The 14,401-nt window shown below is 43.4% G+C and overlaps 1 protein-coding gene across 2 annotated transcripts in view; it reads right to left on the minus strand.

Moving 5' to 3' along the window:
* Positions 1-8,076: 8,076 nt before the first annotated feature.
* Positions 8,077-14,401, minus strand: part of hibch (3-hydroxyisobutyryl-CoA hydrolase) — a 31,298-nt gene continuing 24,973 nt past the window's right edge. For both annotated transcript variants that reach the window (XM_005464029.4, XM_019353130.2), the window contains exons 8-14: positions 13,424-13,569; positions 12,271-12,357; positions 12,109-12,167; positions 11,772-11,853; positions 10,786-10,905; positions 10,648-10,681; positions 8,077-10,040 (exon numbers count right to left, since the gene is read on the minus strand). In XM_005464029.4, the coding sequence (XP_005464086.1) occupies positions 9,925-10,040; positions 10,648-10,681; positions 10,786-10,905; positions 11,772-11,853; positions 12,109-12,167; positions 12,271-12,357; positions 13,424-13,569 (644 nt within the window). In that variant the 3' untranslated portion in view covers positions 8,077-9,924. The remainder of the gene's footprint in view (positions 10,041-10,647; positions 10,682-10,785; positions 10,906-11,771; positions 11,854-12,108; positions 12,168-12,270; positions 12,358-13,423; positions 13,570-14,401) is intronic.

A 14,401-nucleotide genomic window follows, 5' to 3' on the forward strand; every position in this document is an offset into this window, starting at 1 on the left:
GGCTTCATGAAATCTGTTTATGATTGTTTTGTCAGAGACATTCACACCAGTGGCCTGCTGGACATCTTTCTGTATCTCTGTTTTGCTCATCCTGATCTTCCATGCCTAAAGGAGCAGATACCAGTTCAGCTGATGGGTTAGGGGCCTGTTATGGCTCTATCCAGCTCTCCTTAGAGTAACTCCATGTCTCCTGAAATCCCATCCATGCTCTTAAGATTATACAGACGTATTGATGTGCCATCCTGGAGGAGTTGGACTACCTGTGCAACCTCTGCAGAGTCTAGGTATCAGCTCATGCTACCAGTAGTGACACTGATCCTAGCCAAATGGAAAACAGTCAAAAAAGATGAGGAGGGGAAAACGTCAGTTTCCTCCACCTGTGAAACCACTCCAGTTTAGGGGTTGTCTTTTTGATGCCCCTCTAGGTCACCTGTTAACTGAAATCCATAATAATCAGTTCTAAGCAGGAATAAATAATAAGTTAAAGTTTCAACTCATTGTAGGGTGTCTGCCGCTTTCTTGTGCTCACGTTTATTAGAATTACTACCAACATAGGACAGTCTTACCAGGGAGGGCCACTGGGAGGGCCAGCAAATTTTGGAAGGGAGCCAGTGGCCCCCCCCCCCCCGGACCCACCCTGGTGGCGCCCCAAGGATCAGTATCCCAGAAGTTTAACTGACTTGGTGCTGTACTCTGAATAAAAAGTGTTCCTTTGGTTTTTTTGAGCAGTTTAAATTAAAATAGAAGTCAGTTTGTCCCTCATTTGTGTTGTTGGGATTTTTGTTAGGGTCCCACGTTTATTCTGCACAAGTGCACCTCCATATCGTTTCGTCACTTGTGTGGCCGGCAGATGGCAGGCTCGCCCCGTGTGGGTGCGGATCATCTGGGCTCTCTCTCCTCTGGAGCCCCGCTGCAGCTCGGTAACCTCCGTGAAGCGTCGCTGTGCTCAGCTCAGTCCAGACCTGTGATTTTCTCTCCCGGAGCTGCACTCTGCGTTGACCGACCGACGCGAAGGCATCAGGGGAAACAGTCTGCAGAGTCCGCACCCTCCAGTCTCGGAGATTATTTGGAAATCTGGCACGGAGCTCTTCATCACAAATAACAAAACCGGCGAGCAGCGCCACGAACTTGTGGAGATATTTTGATTTCTTTACATTACAGCCAATAAGATTCAAGTTCAGATCCGTCGGATGCTGTTTGGAAAGCAGAGGGGGGCGAAGCGCAGAGACACAACATGATGTCCGGATTACTGTTTATATGAACGACCTTGGGGTTATTTCTCCTTCTTCTGTCGCTGGATTATTTCGTTTTAAAGTGGAATGAAGAGAAATATGAGACTCTCTTCTAGAAGTATGTACAGCTTCTTTGGACCACTACACAGTCATGTTCATGTTTGTAGAGATAAAGCTGCAACACTGTGCTGTTCAAATCACGTTTAATCCAAATCCCATGTGTCTGTCAGACATCTAACGGGTGCTCTCAGTTTTTCATACTAAGGCAACTGTTTGTAGCCATTTAAGCTCATTAACATAACATCAGCTGTGGATGAGGATTTCCTGTGTTGATGTCTGCCCGCACCTCCAAATGTTGTTGTACTCACAGGGAGACTCCCCGGCTCTGCATGAATCATTCATGTGCTGCGTGTTGTGCAGACTACATGCAGCTTTCTGAATGAAGCACATGTTTGCTGTGCACTGAGGCCTCCAGTCCTAGAAAAAAAAATAGAGGAGCTGTCACTGCGAATCAGGCTGCAAGGCTCGCTTAGTGGAACAGATGGGAGACACGGGCTTACAACAAAACAGCATCAGGGCACTCAGGCCAGAGACAGACATGCCTGTGTCATGCTATACAAAAGAGGGCGAGGGGGATTGAGTCATAAAACACGCTGAGTTAGTAGAGGAGGAAGAGGAGGAGGTGGATGAGTAACACAGTGGATGTGCAGAAGAGTGGAGCGTGGTTAAAAGTGACCCTGCAGAGGTCAGCCAACTTCAGGGCCCCGACCTCAAACCAGCCGCTGGAGCCCAGGGTCACAGCCACTGTGAAATTCGTCCACAATCCTCCCCTCGCTCCCCACCATCTGGTATTTTTAGACTGTTTTTACTCTAGTGGAAAATAAATCACTTTAAAAAATCCTGTCTCTGTCTCTATCTGCAGCCAAGGAAGGTGTGAGATCTGGTCAAGAAAGCTGCCGGACTGTCAGACTCACACAGGGATGGGCCTCCTAGCCGGTCAACCCACTAAAACAACACCCTCAGCTGTGTAACACCACCCCGACCATCGCACCTGTTGTGCTCAGAGACATGGCTATGAGTGGGAGTGGATGACAGTGACTGCAGCAGGAACACAGCTCCCCTCCAGAGGTAAAAAAGAAATGTTGGTGTTGGAAATCTAACCAAAGACTCTGGCTCCTCACTGCCATCCTACACCTCCCACCCTAAAGTGAATCAATGCTACATCCTCCAGAGTATGGGGTGTGTCAAATCCAAGAGGAGCGACTCGGTGGCCCAAAATGCAAACTCCACAGAGAAGGTGGAGGGAAAGAGCAAAGGGACAAAGGGTGAGAAAGCCTACTTAGTTCATTCAGAGATGGGTTCGCCGGAGAGCTCCAATCAGGTCAACCCGGTGCTGCTGGAGTACGCCCAGAAGCTATCAGAGGAGATCGTGGCCCGGGCCGTGCAGCAGTGGGTGGAGGTAGACCGCCGCTACAGTGACATCCCCTACATTGAATGTGACGTGCCATGACGGGGGGAGATGTGAGGCTGGGACGAGCTGCTCCTACCATCATTCAGAGTCACTCCACCTACTTGTGAGGAGGAGTATGAGTGAGGCGTTAGTAATTCACATTTGAGCTCCTTTTGGATTTGATTTACATGGACTGAGACTAAAAAACCTCCTCCAAAGTGACCAGAGTGCTCTGATCTATGTTTCTGTGATTATTGGTTTCTTAGCTGGAGCCTCACTGACGCACACCATCTTCAGCTGGATATCATCTTCCTCGGTCCTTATTTGTCCCCTCTCTCCCTCGCAGTAGGTGCTGGCTCTTCGTGGCTGCCCTCATAAGAAATCCTATCAGATATGCCCGGAATCACAATGTTCCTCCTTGCCAGTGAAAGTCTACCCCGTCCACTGATGTTGTCCTGGGGCCAAGATTCTCTCCTCTTACGGAGGAACTTATTTATAGATCCCTTCATTTGGTGAAGGCTCTCACTTGAAAACTGGTATCAGCAGGTCAGAAACACACCCAGCTGTGTGACTCCTTCCGGTCTGACAAAAGGCTCTGTGGGCTCCTAATGGCCTCCCTGGAGATCCACGAGGAGCATTATCCTCCAGCTCTGCAATTAGACAGGCTTGGCTGCAGCCCTCCTTCCCAAGATGTCCTCAAAACGAGTCCAGGAAATCCAGGGTACAAATGATGCGCTTCCTGCCCTCCAGGATATTCTCTGCACAAGTCGTGCAGTTTGGGAACTTTGACAGGACTTGGATTGTATAGGCGGCCAGCGCAAAGAAACCAGGGCACGAGGAGGATTGACACACTTTCAAGAAACATTTGGCTCATCAACAGAAAGAAGAGCGAATAAAAAACTAGCAACAGTTTGCGGAAAATGTTTTAGGGCCTAGTTTCTTTTTTTGTTTGATTGTTTTTGGGGTTTTTTGTCCACATCATGTCAGTGTATACCTGAGAAATATTGCTACCTGCCCTAAAGAAGAAAAAGCACAAAGCCATGACATTTAACCTTTATCTCTAACAAGAGCGCCAGTGCATCTGGAGTAAGGTTTAAACCGCCCAAGTCCTTAATGACGGTGAGCCATCTTTAAAGGCTCACTCCTGAACTCCTCTGGCCATAGTGGTATCTATCATTGTTTGTTTTTGTGTGAGTTGCCAAATTTGGTAAATTCTGTCTGCTTTTTCTTACATATAGAGGAATATATAGAAATGCTTTTTTTTAAACCCTCCCATCTAGTGTCTCTTTCCAGAAATCATGACCTTGTTACTCAAAAATATTTAAAAAACAAAAAAACCCAAATCTTCTAATCTTGTTGTGAGCAGTTTCATGTAGGAACTATTTTCTTTTTACAAAGATTGGAGTTCAGCTGAAGGGGGGTGTCATTAATGTAAGCGCCTCTCAGTCAACACTTCTTCTCAGTGCTGGAGCCAAACAATGATGCAAGTTTAGGTTTTATTTGCCAGATATCAATTTGCTGATTGCTGGTATTTAAGAGCTGGTTGGTTGTGAAACTGAAATATTTTGGTGTTGACTGCAGAGCATCAGCAGGTTTGTGCTATTTTTCACCTTGATATCAACATCTGTTTACATCATTTTCTTGTGAAAAAGAAATCACCAGGCTCGAGTGGTATTTATGTGTAGACTTAAGTCGCATTCCAGCCAGGAATCCTTCATTCTCCACAGTGTGTAGCTTCGGTAAGAAAAAAGCCAGGATATACAGACTGTAAGTAAAAGTTGGACGTAGTCACTGTGAAGTCATGAGCTGGCGTTAATGCAACAGTGAAACTGAGGGACTGGCTAACTTCTTGTGATTGATACATCATTAGCCAATGAGCTGTCTCTCATTAGAATCTAATGAGCACTGTAATGTACAAACTGAATATCATGCTGTGCTCAATAAGACCTGAAACTAGAGACTGAACCCAGAAAGACATCAGCTGCTGGTTCCTGTTAAAAGGGAGTTTTTCCTTCCCACTGTCACCAAGTGCTCGCTCAGTGTGGGTTGTTTGATTGTTGGCTTTTATTTGTAATGTTTTAGTCTTTATCTTACAATATAAAGCAGCTCGAATTGACTGTTGTTGTGATTTGGTGGTGCAAAAATAAAATAAATTGAGCTTTTTTTCTTTGGACTTCTAAATAACCAGTTCTGTAATTCACTTCCACATAACCTTTATTTTTCACAGCTGTAAGCCTCGTCCATCTTTTATATACAGTCAATTATAGGAGGGATGGTGCAGCTGCAAGCCAGAGCCTCTGAAGCAGAAACCATTTGTGCACAGGTGTGCTTTATTGTCCTTGTACACGTACATCGAAATTGTGGAATTTACCCTAAACTCAAGTCATTACTGCGAGCTGACGCTTAAACTGCCACACAGCTGTTTGCAGAGACAACAGCTTCGAGTATTGAAGTAATAAAATAACTGCAAGGATGAACCACAATAGCAGGAACCAACTGCTAATAAAGCCATAAAAGTAAGTGGCAGGGTATGGTCACCGCTTGCCTTCTCTCCACGTCTCCAGTCTGTGCTGACATAAAACTGACCAATAAAAGCAGCAAATATACCCACACTGCACTGGGAGGGCTGTCTGATGCTATTCGGTGCTTCAAACTGTGCCAGCTTTACAGAAGAGCAGCTGCCTCTTTAAAAACAAAGTTCTGAGCCACAGTTCACAGGTTGAACTGAGCGGCTCCATATTGGTGTGCTATATAACCCAAACACTCCAAAAATCAAACACATTAATCATAATGTTCCTGCGTGGGCAGATTAATCTCCCTCCAAACATGTTATGAGCAAACTGGAGATTAGAGGTCGTGCTAATCGGATGTTTTGCTTCTGATAAACACAAGAAAAGGCTAATCTGACTGTTTTCCTAAAAAACTGCTTTCTGTGAATAAAAGGCTGGCTTAGAAAAACACACACACACACACACACACACACACAAGGAGGGCCCGATAGCCAGAGTTTGAGCTGTTAATGCAAGTCAAGATGCACATTTTCTTTAAAGTTCTCACGCTGGAGGCTGAGTCATAGTTTTCATTTCTGTTTCATTTCTGACTCCAATTCTGTTTCTTAAAGATACTCCCAGAAATATTGATGTCAGGCTTAACTGAATTTCCTGTGTTTACACATTTATAAATGTGGGGTCTGCAGGTCATACAAAAGAAAAGCATCGAGTTGCATCTTTCACAGAATTGAGAAAAGAAAATCTCAGACCCAGCGTGAATACTTCATCCAAACATCTGTGTCTTCCAGGTGATGCTTCCTTTTGGGGAAATGTGATTCATGGTTTTAAAGGTCACTCATTTTACGCTATCTGACACCAGCAGGTGTTCCCACAGACAGGCTTTACTCACAATAAGGACAGATTCTCTGAGATGCAGAGTCTGAAGGGCTGTAGTGCCCTGTTTTTTTTATTTAAAAAAGCTCCTTCTGCTGTTCAGTGTTCAAATATTACAAATATCAATCTTTAATTAATGACTAGTTCAGTATGGAGCACTTTAATGGCCGTAGATGGACTTTTCTTTCCCATTTTGAGAGATGAATAAGTAAGACTATATGTTTTTTTTTCTTAAAAACATAAGGAACTTAATAAATGTAATGAAGTAAATGTATTTTTCAATAGGGTAAGCAGTCTTAAAGTAAAAGAAGGAGACACCCAAGAGAAGGGAACTTATAGCTGAACACACCGGGTCCAGGGGTAGCCAATACTGCCAATTACCTTAAAATCAGCACCGGCACAGCCAGAAACACCTGGATGCCCTCATTGTCATCATATTTATACTGAATTTAGCATGCACAATGCCTAAAAGTGTTTACAGGAGAACCAGCACAACAGACTGCTCCTTCACCCTGAAAACAAAATATCAGCATCTCTGTATAACTGCTATAACTTATAGATGCTTGTAAAAGTCCCCCTTTGGTGTTATTGGGTGCAAGACTTGTAGTTTTTTGCTAAACCAAACCCGTGAGGATTAAAAAACACAAGTTTAAAGTACACTGGGATGCTTGGAGGAGATTCCTCTGAGTTTCTCTGATAAACCTGCTACATAAGTAATGATCAATCTTGTTCCCTTTGTCCTTCTAATTCTCCCTAGTTTGTATCTGACCTTGTTTACTGTGCATCTTTGCTAATTTGATGAAAGCCTAGTTGGGATAGCCACATGCTAAAACTGGATTTTAAGGTTTCCTTTAAATAAGCAGTGTCTCACACTTCATCTGTTGTCTTACTCTTATCAGAAATATTCACGTTTTGTTTAAAATTAGTATTTGAACATGATTTAGAAATGAGCCACTGACTTGACACCAGCCAAGCTGATTAGTTAATGCTCAGCATTGGACACATAAATCTGAGGTCAGTATGATCTCATTGGTGCAATCTCTCTAATGTCCCAGCTTTCTACAGCAGTCTGAGGGACCCACGGAATAAAAAATAGGTAGAGAAGTCGAGCGAAACACGAGCAGCCCAGGTAACTGAAACCACCTGCACCATGAATAATCTGTCATGAAATAACCTGAAATGAGTGACTTTGTGCATCTTCCTCTATGATAAAAGACTTTGATTTGCAAACTGTACATACAGTGTGTGTAAAACTGATGCCAATAAATCAGACTCATGCCTTCTGTCATTGAAGTGTTTTTGTGGCTGTTTACTGAGAGGAGACAGTGGATTTTGAGATATTGGTGGTGCATGATGACTTTAAAATTCCTGCTAAACAAAAACGCCCATCAGCAGGCCGAGAGTTCAGATACAAGAGGGACAAATTTCAGAAATAAATTCCGGCCAGCTTTTGTCTGAAGAGCAAGATGTAAATCACAGAGTTCATCCAGGGCGAACAGTCAGCGCTCGTGGAGGTCGTCCTGTCTGCTCGATGAGCTGCAGACTGCACTGATGAATGAGTCAAAGCCTTGATACTCATTTCTTAGGCAGGATTTATGGGCTCAGACTGTGCGAATGTGAGGCAGGTAGAGAAGATTAAAACAGGCATGAGGAGAAGGTGTCCCACGCTGCAGATAGTCTGGGATTAAAACAATAATCTGAAGCCTGATTTAAAAATTGTTTGAGTCTGTGCAGCACGATGGGGACAATTCAGTCGGAAAGCATTATCATTCCCAGGTGCCAGCCTGTGCATCCGAAGCAGGATTTCCTGGCAGTGCTGCAAACAGAACAGAGCACTTGACGTAAAATAAACGTGTTTACTTTGGAGAGTTTATATCTGAGCAGCAGCTTAGTGCTCTCATGCTGATAACAAAGGCACTTTGTAAAGTTACACAAGAACATTTTAGGTCATAAAAAATATCGTCCTCAACAATCAGTTCCTTTAAACACACCCAGTAAAAAACACACAGAATTTCATGTGACCAGCTCTTTTATTGCCCTCTGTTCCAGCACTGAATCCGACTCTGGTTGTTTCATAAATAATGCAGCTGCAGAGACCTAATGATGAGGGAAGTGATTCGATTTCCTCTGAACAAACATCGGGAAAATATTAGAAAAACAAAACATGCATTTCAGACGACAAAAACCAGATTTGCTTTGCTAAATTATGCAGATACTTTCTGATATCAGTAGTAATTTATAGGTTTGTCTTCGAAGTATTGTTTGGATTTGTGGTAGAACACTTTATTAATTCCCTGTTATACCTAAAAACAACTACAGGTAGCACTTACACTGATCTGCCACAACATTAAAACCCTTTTTCTGGTACCAGAGATATTCTAACTATGTTCGCTGCTCTGGAATTCAGCGAAGATATTAGTAAATGTGTAATTAATAGTGGGGGAAAAAAAAGGTGTTTGCTTTAAGATGTTAATCAGACTTGACTGATGAGTCTTGGTAACCATTAACATTAAAATAAATTGAGATAATGCTTCAAAATAAATGCTCATATCTTGCCTACAAGTGGTGAGACTTGATTCCAGAAGCACTGTGCTCATATCAGCTCTGACTTATCAGAGGATTCAACTCCTGTGACTGGTGTCAGAATGGCCCATTGGGTCCACTGGGTTGCCGGGTGGGGCCATAGACTGTATATAAAGATGGGCTTAGGTTCTGAAGTTAAAAACTTAAGCTGAAGCACCTTGACATTTTAACCTTTTTTTAATGCCCAGCAGGGGGCGACTCCTCTGGTGACAAACATGTCTTCTTTTTTTTTTTTAAAGATAGATGTCCATGAGGAAAAACCCCCAGTGCTCAACAGATTTACAAAATCAAAAGACTTTCCTGAACAAGACATGGGTTAAATCACTAGTTTTAAGTCTTTATAAATTGCAGTAAACTTGATGGAAAAGCGCAGTATCTTCAGGCACCAGCAGGTGTCTCTGTTTCTCAACCAGATCCACCTCTTGCGCAGAACGTTTAGTCTTAAAAAGTTAAACTCTTTTTGAAGCCTCAAATTAAGGTTTCAAAAAGAGGACTGTGCAAACCAGTGCATGACGTCATGGTGGGTATGCCCATCTTTAATATACAGTCTTTGTTTAGGGTCTCTGTGGGCTGAGCTTTTTTCCAACAAATTCGATCAATGTGAAAACGTTTAGGAGGCTGCACCTTGTCAGAGCCACATCAACGTTAATGCCCAAAGGTTTCCCAGCGCCGCACTGTAACGAGATGATCAATGTTATCCAGCATTGAGGGGTTTTAAATGCTGCGGCCTGGATGAGATTAAACATTGGGGGGAAAAAAAGGGAACAGGAAACAGGAAGCTGAGACGATATATGATCTGTATCAGAAGCTGTGACCGCGCTGCAGGACTACAGATGACACTGCTCCGTGTCACATCAACAAACATCCACAGGAAATGTAGTGAAGCACTCAGTGGTGAGATCATTATCCCCTCCCGTGTCCTTGTGCTAATGTAGCACTGCTGTTCTGATCCTTCAACATGCAGCATTGAAACATTACTACTGTACAAACTATGCAGAAAGACTCCACTGCAGAGCAACAGTGCACCAAACTGTCTGCTCCCTCTTCTGCCTGTGAGCATGACTCAGCTGTGGAGACACAGTCGTGATTTTTCTGTAAAGAATCACCAGAACAACTACTTATTCTACAGCAATAACACAGTTTATAAACTAGGGCTGACACGCTTCCATCAGCAGCGGCATGCTCCTCCATAAAAGGATGTGGGGACAGGAAGTGGCCGGTTAGAGAAGGCTTAGCGGTGTTTTGTTTGAAGTTGGGAGGCAGCTGCTGACCAACTTCACAAAGTCAGGTCCTTCTCGCCCAAGGAGGAAAAGCACTGCTCCACCATTTGGTCAGACACCTCCTCCAGTGTTGATGGGTTCCACTTGGGATTCTGGTCTTTGTCAACAAGCACTAAAAACACAGAAAATCGAGTTTAGTGATGCTAAGAGGAACAATAACTACCCCACAGCCTTTAGAGGCAAGCATATACTTCTGCAGAGTGATCTGTGATGATAATAATCACTGCTCAGAATCCTTGCTAGTCCCAGCAGACACTTTAAATCTGAACCCAAAAACCAAAGCTGATTTTAAAAAGGCTGATCTCCCCTTCAAGGTTGTCTTCCTGTGTACCTCAGGACCTCTTCCAGCAGGCCTGATTTTTCAGATCTCCCCCTGAAGCTCCTTACTTGCCTTTTTGCATGTGTGCATGAGCTAAGCTCCCTCAGCTAAGCTGGAGGAGAGGGAGGACTGTGCTTCTCTGCTCAGACTGGATGCATGCATGGCTTAAACACAGATGCACCAGGAGACGACCTCAAAGAGGAGATCGGCAAGTTAAAATCAGGTAACGTTTTAATCTCTTTATCATTTCCATTTTACTTTAGTTTACTGATCCTGTAATAATAGAATTGAAGCTACAGTGTTTATTATGTTTGGTAAATCTATGTAAAAATAAGTTACAAGACTAAATTTCATACCCATCCTCTTCTGCTTTTGTTTCCCCTGTACTGCAGTGACTTACCGGCTCGAACGCCTTCATAGAAATCGTAGCCCCTCTGCAACACAACACAAACAATGCCTTATCACTCCCTGAAACACATCATCAGAGCTGAAATGTGAAACCACCTTGGGTTTCAGACTTCACTGTGATGGTTTTTACCATGCAGGCCTGGCTCAGTCGATATTCCATCACCAGCACGTCCTGCAGGCTCAGAGATGCGCCCGCCTGCAGCTGCTTGAGGGTGATCTTCAGGGACGTGGGAGACATTTTGGACAGAGTCTAGAGGAAGAGAAACAGTTTGTTTGTTTTACTCAGATTTGGCTTCATAATATCAGAACAGTCACAATCTAGGACAAATCGTTCCTTCTGTGGATTCTAACAGCCCCAGCTGTTACTTATACACATATAAACCTCTTAATAATGCCAGGATTTAGTCAGTGACAGCCGAAAGAGAGAAGGAAACTTTTAAAAAGACCATCAGCTCATCATCGAAATGCCAAAAAAACCCCAAACTCTTTCCTCGTGCCCATGTCCAGACTCTACTTCCTTCTAACACGACAGTATTCAGAGAACATCCTTACATCCAGAAAAAAAATCACTTACATCAGAATTATTTAAACATGTAAATAAAGATTCATTAATAAAAACTGTTTTTTTCTTTGTTTGTTTGCTTTGGTCTTGCTGAAGGTGAGAAGATCATGCTCATGACTTTCCTGGACTTTGATCAGGTGAACAGAATTAAGAAGGGAGGAGGGGGGGGTCATGTGACTCGTTTAATCTCACTTGACAGTACATGAGTTTATCAAGTTAAGTGGGACATCGCTTTTTAGGCTGTTTGAGGGAATTTTAGTGAATGAAGCCACGATAATTCACTCTGAAATCCCACTAAAGTGACTTTAGCTCCAGTCAGCAGGGCACGGTGATTAACCTCATTAAGTACTTATTCTCAGGTAACTACTAATTACCAAAATGCACAGCGGAGCCAAATAACACCCCGGCTTCATTTCAGCTCTGTCTGGGTTTATCGGAGGGTGGTGTTCACCATCAGCCTCTGTAAGAGTTCATGTTTTAAAGACAGCTGACTGTTGGAACAGAAGCAGCTGGACCGCGCTCTACTTGAACTGAGCCGCAGAGGAGCAACGTACCTCAGTTTGTTTCTTAGCGAACTCGGAGCCGTCGGTCTTCAGGTTCTTCACGATGCCCTCCACACTGCTGGCGCTGAAGAGCCTGACGGAATTAGGACAAGAGACTGAAAATAAAAGGCTGATAGTCTTTAAAAACAGAGCACAAAGAGATTTAAACCAGCACTGAAAGAGTGCATATAACAGTGCATATGGAGCACTGAAAGCCGATTTCAGGAATACATTTCTCACTACATACGGTGTTTCGGTAGATTTTCTTTATCTGTCACCAACAAAAACAGACTCCAGCTCACCTCCTGAAACTATTTTAAGTATATTTAGGAAGAAAGTCATGGCCCACCTGTCTATATCAGAGAGGTGCTTTTTCAAGATGAAAGGCTTCTCAGCATCCAGACTGCTCTGTGGACAAAGAGCAGAAACAAAAAGTGAGATGCAGTAATGAAAATATACAGCTAGAGTCTAAGCCATGTTTGTGTAAATGATGGGCTTCTTGGCTTCTAACCTGGCTCTGGTAGGAGTCTAGCACTCTGGAGACATCTTCAGCAGAGGGAGACTTCAAGTCCACAAGCTCCTTCTGCAGGTCTGGGATCTGTTTAATCCAAACGGAAAAAGTCAGTCTTCAGCTGATCTGTCATTTATGATGTGATGTGTAGAAGTCTGTCCTGTCAGCACATTCACTAAATATAGTTTTATCATCTAATAAATAAACAGAATGTGAGAATTATTATTCCCGACTAATGAAAAATTTAGGTTAACTGTGTTTCTAGTTTCTCCATCTCTGCATCGACATGTCTCCATCTCAGTCGACCTTGATCGCTTCCTGTTTGAATTTGACATTTTTTGTGTGTATTGCTTTGTCTTTACTTTCTCCATTTTTCCTTCTTTGCGATTGCCTGCCCTGCCCTCATCTTCACCTCTGCCTCTTCCTGCAGTCTCTCAGCTTCTTCTTTCAGCTGCTACCTTCTGAATGTCCTCCTTCACTACACTGATGAACCTCCACTGAGGCCTTCATCAGGCCGACCTCAAATACCTCAGATGATACTTAATCTGGAAGTCGCCAATGCAATAAAGTCTAAACTATAAATAAAAACAGATGCTAAAACAGTATCTAAAAGTAAAATGGAAAAATCAATCTAACACTTCGATCGGTAAGCTACCCTCTTAATGAAATATGACTATCAGACTGTACCGATAATCTTGTTTCTTTCCCCTTGTGCATGTCAGCTCATTGCTAACACTCTGTGCAGATTCCTGTTGTTTTATTTACTCAGATTCAGAATTTGTGTATTTTGGCTCTTCTTGCATCAGCTCATTACCTCCGAGTCCTCTCTCCTGTTTTATGTAACCCTTTGTCTTGTTGCTAAACTTCCACTGAGGTGAGATGTGTTTGTTTCTCCCCAAACCAAGGTTAGAGTCATAAACAACCTGCCACCCACCGCTCTGACCTCATGCCAACAGCAAGAAAAACACAACCGGCCTCTGCGCCAGCCGGTGAATGCTGGCACCATAAACAAGAGTGAGGCCTCCAGTGAATCAGCATCTGGCTTTCCAGTGCAGCTCTGACCTCAACCCCGCACCTCCACCACCCCTCTGCCCTTCATCCGTCCCTGCAGGGCATCACTCGTAAACAGCTGAACTGAAAGCGCACACGGTACCTTCTTAGACTCCACAAAGTGAGTGGCAACCCCAGCTCTCTGCACATCCCGTCCTTTAAGTCGGAAGCCCGTCAAGGCGAGAAACAATCCCAACTTCCCCTGGAGCCTCGGCAGAAAATAGCCACCTCCCACATCAGGGAAAAGCCCTTTCAAAATAAAATGAAAAGCAGAGTTAATAACAGTTCGCACAGGTTTTTAATGAAAGCAGCATGACCATTAATCAGTGACTTACATAAGCCAAGCAAGGGTTTTTATTCTAATGACTTTTTCCCTGAGAATAATCAATGGTTTTGTCCTAAAATATCATCCCCCCTCACTCTAAGACAATTTACATACGGTGGTATTCCAGCAAAAGGCCACTGGCACACTACAAAAGGCCAAATATGCAGCTTAGGAGAATTAATGATCAGATTCATCACAATCCGCAGATTTAATCCGTTCGTTCTGTGCTTTCAATAATGTTTCCATTTGATTTCAATATTTCTGACAGGACACAACAGTCCAGTGCTTACAGCAGGTTTTGTAGTGTGGCGAGGCGACGGGATTAGATAAGCTGACCTGATTCATGGCTGAAAATGTAATATTATAAATGTGGCAGATTATGGCTGTTGTTCAGAAGGCTGGCAGGGCCGAGTTAAATCTGTTAATCCCGCCTCACAGGGGGGTAACGGGGGTTACAGCGTGCTTGTGTGTGTAGATATACAGGTATGATGTAAGTACTGCTAGAGATGCTATAAATACAAATAACACAAGTTTTCCTGGGGGAATAGTTAAGTAATCTCAGGCACTGAAAGCTACAGATGAATCATGCCCACGTGATGCTTAAATGTTTGTGATCCGGTGCATTTACAGGTCCATATGGAGCCTCGTGTTCACCCGCTTTTGATTACAGGTCATGTTACGTGAAAATGCGATATGTACATTTTAAAAACAACAGAACCACATCTTCTCTGCTTTTTGCCAACGATCTGTTGGGAC

The sequence above is a fragment of the Oreochromis niloticus genome, linkage group LG16 (genome assembly GCF_001858045.2).
Source record: "Oreochromis niloticus isolate F11D_XX linkage group LG16, O_niloticus_UMD_NMBU, whole genome shotgun sequence".
In the NCBI taxonomy this organism is placed as follows: Eukaryota; Metazoa; Chordata; class Actinopteri; order Cichliformes; family Cichlidae; genus Oreochromis; species Oreochromis niloticus.